Genomic DNA, 9,308 nt, shown 5'->3' on the forward strand with positions numbered 1-9,308 from the left:
TGGCGTTACATTAGCTAACTTCCAGTCATTGGAGAGGACCCAGGTGGACAAGGGAACCCACACTGGAGCAGGACAGGCTGTGGTTGGGACCCAGACCCTGGAGGAGGGAGGCAGATTATTACTCCTGGTAGAGAACCTGAGGCAGGAGAGGGACGTCCTGCGGGCACAGCTGCCTGGGAAGCAGGGACGGTTATACACCCCCTGGGGCGGTCAGTCTTAAGGGAGTGGGTGTGTGATGGGGCATCTGCCCCACATTGGCCCATAAGGGGATAAAAGCTGCCCTAGGGAGGTTGCGCTGGAGGCAGCCAATTAGAAAGGGGCTGAGAGGAGCAGCCAATCATGGTGGCGGGCTCATATAAGAAGGGCCACAGGGCAGAGCAGAGTTCAGTAGCTGACTGGAGCTTGAGGGGGGAAAACCAGGCTCCTAGCAGGAGGAAGGAGCGCCAGCACCTTGGACAAAGCAGAGCTGCAAGCAGGGACCGGGGGAGCTAGAGAGAGCTCCTGGCTGGCTGCTAGGGCCTGCAGGCTGAGGCCCTGAGGTAAGGGCAGAAGAGGGTGCTGGAGCTGCATGGGGAGCAGCCCAGGGACAATGGACTGCAGTTGCGACTGAGGGAAGTAACTGGATGGAGATTGCAGGTCCCTCGGAAGGGGGGAACACAGAGTGTGGCACAGCCGGAGGGCAGTGTCACTGAAGAGGACCTTGCAGTCCTGGGAGTGGCGCAGGTCTTGGAATGAAAGTGGTGGCGGTGAGGTACCACCAGAGGAGGGTGCACTGATGAACAGAGCTAATCCCCAAGACAGCCAGCAGGAGGTGCTGCAGTGTTGAGTGATCCCCGTCACAGTGAGGTTTTCTAAACTTTTTATAATTTTTGTCACTCTCCTTTGGACTCTCTTCAGTTTGTCCAAAACTTTCTTCAAGCACGGTGCCCAGAATTGGACGCAGTCCTACAACTGAGGGCCTTACCAGTGCCAAGTAGAGTGGGACAGTTACCTCCCATGACACTCCTGTTAATACACCCCAGAATGGTATTAGCCTTTTTTTGCAACTGCATCACATTGTTGACTCGTATTCAATCATAGTGATCCATTATAACCCCCAGATCCTTGTTAGCAGTACTGCCACCTAGCCAGTTATTCCCCATTTTTTGTAGTTGTACATTTGATTTTTCCTTCTTAAGTGAAGTACTTTGCACTTGTCTTCATTGAATTTCAATCTGCTGAATTCAGACCAATTCTTCAACTTGTCAAGATCATTTTGAATTTTAATCCTGTCCTCCAAAGTGCTTGCAACCCCTCTCAGCTTGGTGTCATCTGAAAATTTTAAAAGTATACTCTCCAAGTCATGAATGAAAATATTGAATAGTACCAGACCCAGGACTGACCCCTATAAGTACCCACTAGATACATCCTCCCAGCATGACAGTGAACGATTGATAACTACTCCTTGAGTATGGTCTTTAAATCAGTTGTACACCCACTTTATAGTAATTTCATATAGACCACATTTCCTTAGTTTTCTTGTAAGAATGTCATGTGGGGCTGTGTCAAGAGCCTGACTAAAATCAGGTCTATCACATCTACTGCTTCTCCCCTATCCACTAGCCCAGTAACTCTGCCAAAGAAGGATATTAGATTGGTGTGGCATGATTTGATCTTGACAACACCATGCTGGTTATTCCTTACAACGCTAATATCCTCCAGGTGCTTGCATATTGATTATTTAATAATTTGTTCCAGTATCTTTCCATCAAAGTTAGGCTGACTGTCAATAATATCCTGGGTCCTCTTTGTTCCCCTTTTTAAAGATAGGTACTATGTTTGCCCTTCTCCAGTCTTCTGGGACCTCGCCCATCCTCCAGGAATTCTCAAAGATAATTGCTAATGGTTCCAAGATTTCATCTGCTAGTTCCTTAAGTATCCTAGGATGAATTTCATCAAGATCTGCTGACTTGAAGATGTCTAAATTATCTAAATATTCTTTAACCTGATCGTTCCTCACTTTGGCTTGCTTTCCTTTCCCCTTGTTGTTAATATTAAGTGTGTTGAGTATCTGGTCACCATTAACCCTTTTACTAAAGACTGAAGCAAAATAGGCATTAAACACCTCAGCCTCCTTGATGACATCAATTATTAGCTCTTCTTCCCCATTAAGTAGTGGACTTACACTTTCCTTCGTCTTTCTCTTGCTCCTAATGTATTTAAGGAACATCTTCATATTGCCTTTTATGTCCCTTCTAGGTGTATTTCATTGTGTGCCTTAACCTTTCTGATTTTGTCTCAAGTGCTTGTGCAATTCTTTTCTACTCGTCCTTAGCAATTTGTCCATGTTTCCACTTTTTGTAGGATTCCTTTTTGATTTTCAGGTCTTTAAAGAGCTCCTGGTGGAGCCATATTGGCTTCTTACTATTCTTCCTCTCTTTCCTTTGCATCAGGATAGTTTTCAAATGTGCCTGTAATATTGTCTCCTTGAGAAACCGCCAGCTCTCCTGAACTCCTTTTTTCTATTAGATTTTCTTCCCATGAGACCTTAGCTACCAGTTCTCTGAGTTTGTTAAAGGCTGTTTTTTTGAAGTCCACTGTCCTAATTCTGCTGCTCTCATTCCTTCCTTTCTTTAGAATAATAAAATCTGTCATTTCATGATCACTTTCACCCAAATTGTCTTCTACCTTCAGATTTGCTACCAATTCCTCTGTGTTGGCCTGAATCAGGCCTAAAATAGGTGTCCCCCTGGTTACTTCCGTCACTTTGCCCTGGTCTACACTACGAGTTTAGGTCAAATTTAGCAGCGTTAGATTGATTTAACCCTGCACCCGTCCACACGACAAAGCCATTTTTGTCGACTTAAAGGGCTCTTGAAATCGATTTCTGTACTCCTTCCCGACAAGGGGATTAGCGCTGAAATCGACATCGCCGGGTCGAATTTGGGGTAGTGTGGACACAATTCGACGGTATTGGCCTCCAGGAGCTATCCCAGAGTGCTCCATTGTGACCGCTCTGGACAGCACTTTGAACTCAGATGCACTAGCCAGGTACACAGGAAAAGCCCCGGGAACTTTTGAATTTCATTTCCTGTTTGGCCAGCGTGGTGAACTCAGCAGCACTCAGCAGCACCGGTGACCATGCAGTCCTCCCAGAATGTTTCTATGCTCCCCCATCATCTCTGTCCCTGAGGTTATCACAGATTAGAAGGCGAAAAAAACGCACTCGCGATGATATGTTTTCCGAGCTCATGCAGTCCTCCCGCACTGATAGGGCACAGCGTAATGCATGGAGGCATTCAGTGGCAGAGACCAGGAAAGAATTGCTGTTTGCTTAACGGCAAAAGTATCATGTCTCACTAGCGATCCTGCCCGAGCCAGGTCGCTGTGTCACATGCACTCCACGCTGTGTCAGCCTTGGGCGGGGGCATGACCACTTTGTGAGCAGGAAGGCCATAGATATAGACATTCCATTAGGTAGCTTCTGTAACATTCTGAGAAAACATTCCTGTGTATTCGGCAAAGTCTGTGGCAAAAAAAGAGAAGCCCCATAGTGTAGTGGTTATCATGTTCACCTAACATGCGAAAGCCCTGTAGTGTAGTGGTGATCACGTTCACCTAACACGTGAAACGTCCCCAGTTCGAAACCGGGCGGAAACAGGTCACTGTTCCTTTTTCTGACTCCCCTCCTGCATTTTTAGTCTTAGAACAGACCATGCTGTGAAATTTTACTTTGAATTATATCAATTATGAGTTAAATAATATGGAAACTCTCTCTAAGTCATAGTACCGGGTTCCTTACCCTTTCAGCTGCTCTGATAAATCAACATTTTTGTTAGGGGCGGGGGAAAATTTTCATGAAGCCTTTTATAGGGACTAAATGCTATCTAGGACTCTGAGATAATCTTAACGTGGCCCATAGAGTGCAATCCTTCGTTCTGGATTTGTCATTCCACAAGTTGAACTGCTCCTTACTACTGTCCAGGCTTCATGAGCCATGGGAGCAAGGGGGAGGCTGGGGTAGGTGCAATCACGCGGTAATGCCGGCTGGGAGAGCAGCCTGAGGCAGAAGCCTCCAGCTCACATGATATTCCAGGCAGGACTGAATCTCCATGAGACAGAACTTAAAGAAGAGAATGACCTGGAGTCACTCCCATTCAGTGCTCTAAGAGGAGGATAGCCATGTCTGTCCAGGTACCCCTGATCGACCTCACCGAGGTCTGCCAGCGGAGTGGGGCTGAGTGGGACCCCGGCTGACAGGAGCCGGCGGATGGAACCCCAGACCGGCAGCGGGCTGAGCCGCTCAGCCCGCTGCCGGTCTGGGGCTCCGTCTGCCGACCCGCTCAGCCCACTGCCAGCCTGGGGTTCTGATCATCCAGGCAGGCAGTGGGCTGAGCGGGTCCGGCGGACGGGACCCCAGAAAAAAGGCGCGAAACGATTGTCTGCCGTTGCTTTCACGGAAGGAGGGAGGGAGGGGGGCCTGACGACATGTACCCAAAACCACCCGCGACAAAGTTTTTGCCCCATCAGGCATTGGGAGCTTAACCCAGAATTCCAATGGGCAGCGGAGACTGCGGGAACTGTGGGATAGCTACCCACAATGCACCGCTCTGTAAGTCGATGCTAGCCGCGGTAGTGAGGACGCACTCCACCGACTTAATGCGCTTAGTGTGGACATACGCAATAGACTGTATAAAATCGGATTCTAAAAAATCGACTTCTATAAAATCGACCTAATTTTGTAGTGTAGCTGGGGACAACATTTTGTTCCAGATAGGCGCTGACTCCATGGGTGCTCCAGCCCTGAAGCATGCATGGAAAATAATTAGTGGGTGCTCAGCACCCACCAGTAGCCAGCTCTCCCCTTCCCCCCAGCGCTTCCTGTCCGCCGGTGGCCCCGATGATTAATTCTTCCCCCTCCCGCCCAGAACCTCCCGCCCGCCGCAGATCAACTGTTCTGTGGCGTGCAGGAGGTGCTGGGGGGCGGGCGAGGAGCGGCAATGGGGCACGCTCGGGGGAGAGGGCGAAACAGGGTGGGAGTGGGGTCTGGGATGGAGCGAGGGCAGGAAGAGGCGGGGTGGGCTGGGGGTTTGGGGGAAGGGGTTCAGTGGGGCTTGGGGCAGAGTCAGGGGTTGAGCACCCCCAGGGCCTGGAGGAAGCCGGCACCTGTGGTCTCCAGTATGTTCCAAGAATGTATTGGAAATTTTGTGTTGCACCATATTACTCTTCCAACATGCCAAATGCTGTGCCGCATGTATCCCCTGCCTGAACCACAAGAGCACTCTCTTCTCACAGTCAGAACACAACCCAAGCATCCTGACACCCTGTGTCTGGCAAATAGCTGTATAAAGCCAGTGGCAAAGTGTGTGTCCTGTCACCTCTAGGGCCTGTCATGGTTGATTTTTCAGCTTGGGCGCCAGATGTATTATTTCAAAAAGAACAAGGGGCCACAGACAATACTCTGCCTGATCTACTCCCTTGGCGCTGGCCAGCTGCAGCAAAGAGAGTAGAATCCACCCACAAGTGCTCTGCTGAGGATTCCTTCAATTGAGGGAGTCTCCAGTGAACACAGACCCAGCATAGCTGGCCTCACGTCAAATTCCCTGCAACCCCTGGTGCAGAAAGTGAAGAAGGGGAATGGTTGGAATGTGCTGTGACCATTGCCAGCTGGTGCAAGTTAGAGCAACCCCCAGGTTGTTCGAGTGTGTGCCAGGACTGGAGCAGAGAATCAGAGAGCCATAACAGGATGTCTGTTCTCAGCATCTCCCCTTTCCTCCTCTCCTGGGCTGCCCCGGTGGCTGTGCAGGTGGAGGGCTAGGAGCTCCCTGAGATTCAGGCAGAGTCAGTAAAGCTCCTATCCTGTTCTCCCGGGGGTTCCCACAGGCCATCAGGGAAGCAGGCAATGGAGCAGATAGAGCTACTGCCTTCCATATACTCTGATAGCTCAGGTGGAAGAGGTCAGTGCTGAATGTCCTGGGTTTGTTTGACCAGAACAATTTGGCAAATTCAACATACATTTCTGAAATGTTTTGGTGAACCTCAATTGGCATTTTTGGCGAACAAAAGTTCATCCAAAAATTGTACCCAGCTCTAATCAGGACTGAGCAGCACCGGCAGAGGGATTTGTGTGGGGGTGTGGAGGGGAAAGGGAGTGAGTCTTTCTCAAGCCATGCCCGTATTATTCAGCTCTTACAAAGGTAAACCAAAGCCCCCTATATTTGGGCTAGGTGAGTGCACTTACCCCAGCGCTTTTTTCAAATCCACTCTCACTGGTAAGTCCCTGCACACTGTGGGGTCGTTCTGGGGTGATGAGAAGTCTGTCTGGCTGCACGGGAGCAGAGTGTGTGGGAGGGGTGGGAGTGCTGTCATGTGACACATTTAAACTAGCCAGGACAGAGCCCTAGGTGAGGTACAACAGGGGCAAGTCTGGTCAGTGAGATTGGCCCAAGTGGAACGTTTCTGGCTCGATTCTGTGCCTCTGACTGAGCGCACTCTGGCTGCTGCTCTTTCTCATTCCAGGTGACCAGGGGGATTATTTCCGGTTGCTGCTGCCTGGCACTTACACCATCACTGCCTCAGCAAATGGGCATCGACCACAGACGGTGACAGTAACAGTCGGCCCAGCCGGGCCTTCGCTGGTGAGTTGTGCTGAATAATCAGCAAGGGCTGTGTCAGGACATCTCCGACTGAGTGAGAGATGTGTCCCTGATGGGGCGGTGGGGGGACGACACACTCTGCTGGCTGGGTCACATGGTGCAGTGATGGGCAGAGGTGGGAGAGAGATGTGTAGTGCAGATAGTGTCTCTGGCCATCCAGCCTGGGCTGTGGTTCCCTGCTGCCAGCAGATGGAAACAGGGAGCAAAGAAACCGCAAGTGACCAAGGGCATTGGGGGGGAGGGGGCTGTTCTACCCACACGTATTTTTCTGGCTCGCAGCAGTGGAGAGATCTGGCTGGGCCAGACTCCTGCCAGGTACCTTTCCCCACAGCCTTCCCCTTCTTGTCAGGGTGAGTTAAGTTTAGAGGGGGGTGTCTGCTCCCTGATGCATGACCAGAGCCTTGGCTTGGGACGGACAGAGGCAGTCCTGCCCCGTGGGGTAGGCGAGACCCATGGTTTCACTGGCCTGGCATAGTTCGTTTTCTGCTTTGTGACCAAAGATATTTTCAGCCCCACAGCTGGGGCCTCACTCCTCTCTGAGAGGAACTCTGTCAGGGTGAGGCAGGGACATGTGCTCACAGCCACTTGCCACACTGCTCTGGGCAGTGGTGTGGCCAGGGAGTGTGGAGATCTGCTGCTGGAATAGTGTGCCCACAATTCAAGCAGGATGTTCATAAATTGGAGAGGGTTCAGAGAGGAGCCATGAGAATGATTAAAGGATTAGAAAACCTGCCTGATAGTGACAGACTCAAAGAGCTCGATCTGTTTAGCTTCACAAAGAGAAGGCTAAGGGGTGACCTGATTACAGTCTCTCTCTCTCTCTCTCTCTCTCTCTCTCTCTCTCTCTCTCTCTCTCTCTCTCTCTCTCTATATATATATATATGGAGCAAGAGAAAGGTATAACATGATCCAATGGCTGGAAGTTGAAGTGAGACAAATTTAGATGGGAAATAAGGCGTACATTTTTAGCAGTGAGAATAAATTAGCCATTGGAGCAGTTTACCAAGAGTCGTGATGGATTCTCCATCACTGACAATTTTGAAATCAAGATTGAATTTTTTACAAAGCTCTGCTCTAGGGATTATTCAGGGGCCATTCTCTGGCTTGTGCTGTTCAGGAGGTCAGGTTGGACGATCACCATGGTCCCTTCTGGCCTGGGAACCTGTGACTATAAAAGCAGAAATGCTCTGAAATCACCAGTGGCTTTGGGGGTAGGTGATTTTTGTGGAATTTCCACAGTCTCAGCAGGTGTTTTATCTCCTGGTGTAATAGGAGCTGTCATGAGGCTGTTCTGCTGCACCGCAGGTTATAAGTGTTAGTCCCCATAGCACTCAGTGAAATCACTACTTTCCCCCCACCATTAATACTATTCACTATTATATATTCTTCCTATCTCCCTGTCGATCGGCCAGCACTCTACTCAGCTCGTCCGCCTCCTGGGGGAAGGAGTTATAGCTACTGTCTTCTAAAAAATTGGGCTTGTGCCTTTTTTGTGCCTTTGTGATGAAGAAGCCTGGAAGTTATTAAAAAATCCTGCTTATTTTGTGTGCTAGGAATAGTAGGTCTGGTCACATCTGGTTTCCCTGGAAGAGTTCTTGGGTCTCATCAATGCGTATTTCAAAATCTCTTTCGCCTGGACTGAAAGGGTGATGTGCTAAGTCTTTAACAAAAAGGCTTTCTTGCTCCAAAATCTTCATTACTCTTGGAAGATAAATGTGTGTTTAAACCCTGCACACACACACCCAAAACCCCAGACTTTTAAAGAGCTCAGCTGAAATCCTGTCCTCTCTCAGCTGTTCACATTTCACTTTCTCCACTCTAGTGGTGTCATTATTTCACTAGGTCACCTGTTGCCATAGAGTCTACTAGGCTAGAGGAGACCTAAATTTCTAATGTGAAAAACAAGCAGGGGGAAAGAAAGACCCTTCAAAATATATCTGTCTGGCCTTGTGCGTCCATCACAGAGAGGCAGAAAAAGGCACACATGAGTCGTTTCCCCTTTGCAGGTCTCCTTTCAAAGAAGCATGGGCCTTTGGTGCCCTGGGAGCGTTCTACATTAGCAATGTCGCTGTTTGCCAGCATAGGTTTGTCAGTGGAAAATCAGGTTCTAGCTGGTTTGAGCACTTTGTTCCCGTCATGTCACAACATGCCCCTTATCAGCTTTGCTTGTCTCAGCCTTGAAAGCTAGAACTCTGTCCTGGCAACCAGAACCGACCTCTCTCCAGGCCTTAGCTAGCGAGGGATGAGCAGACAGAGACATGTTTTTCTTCCTTTTCATGCCAGGTCCATTTCCAGCTCAAACAAGACACAATAAAGGGGCCCATGGAGAAAAAGGCCCCAGCCACCAGCCTGAGCAGCAAAGCCCTTCAGAAGAAGGTAGTGCCGAGAGCAGCCCATAAGAAGACACAGAGATGAAGATGGCCCAATCAGCCAAGAACTGGAGGAGTCCTATGAAGCAGCTGAGATCGAGAACTCCAGCAAGTGAACGTCCTAACGCAGCATAACAAGCCCAAATTGCCTAGTTTATTAAATGCAGAGATATTTAACTCCTGCGCAAATAGTGAACTCATTCAGAAAGAGCTGCAGCAGTCTGAGTCTGAGAGCCCTTGCGCCACTCAGTCTCTCTGTCTCCTACATCTCTAGGTCTGTGTGTTGTCCGGGCACATACCTGGG

The 9,308-nt window shown here is 49.5% G+C and overlaps 1 protein-coding gene across 1 annotated transcript in view; it reads left to right on the top strand.

Annotated features, from left to right (window-relative positions):
- Positions 1-9,050, top strand: part of CPN1 (carboxypeptidase N subunit 1) — a 32,327-nt gene extending 23,277 nt beyond the window's left edge. Inside the window, exons 8-9 of the mRNA XM_065408403.1 lie at positions 6,499-6,617; positions 8,919-9,050. Of these exons, the coding sequence (XP_065264475.1) occupies positions 6,499-6,617; positions 8,919-9,050 (251 nt within the window). The remainder of the gene's footprint in view (positions 1-6,498; positions 6,618-8,918) is intronic.
- The last annotated feature ends 258 nt before the right edge of the window (positions 9,051-9,308 follow it).

Source organism: Emys orbicularis, chromosome 7 (genome assembly GCF_028017835.1).
Source record: "Emys orbicularis isolate rEmyOrb1 chromosome 7, rEmyOrb1.hap1, whole genome shotgun sequence".
Lineage (NCBI taxonomy): Eukaryota > Metazoa > Chordata > Testudines > Emydidae > Emys > Emys orbicularis.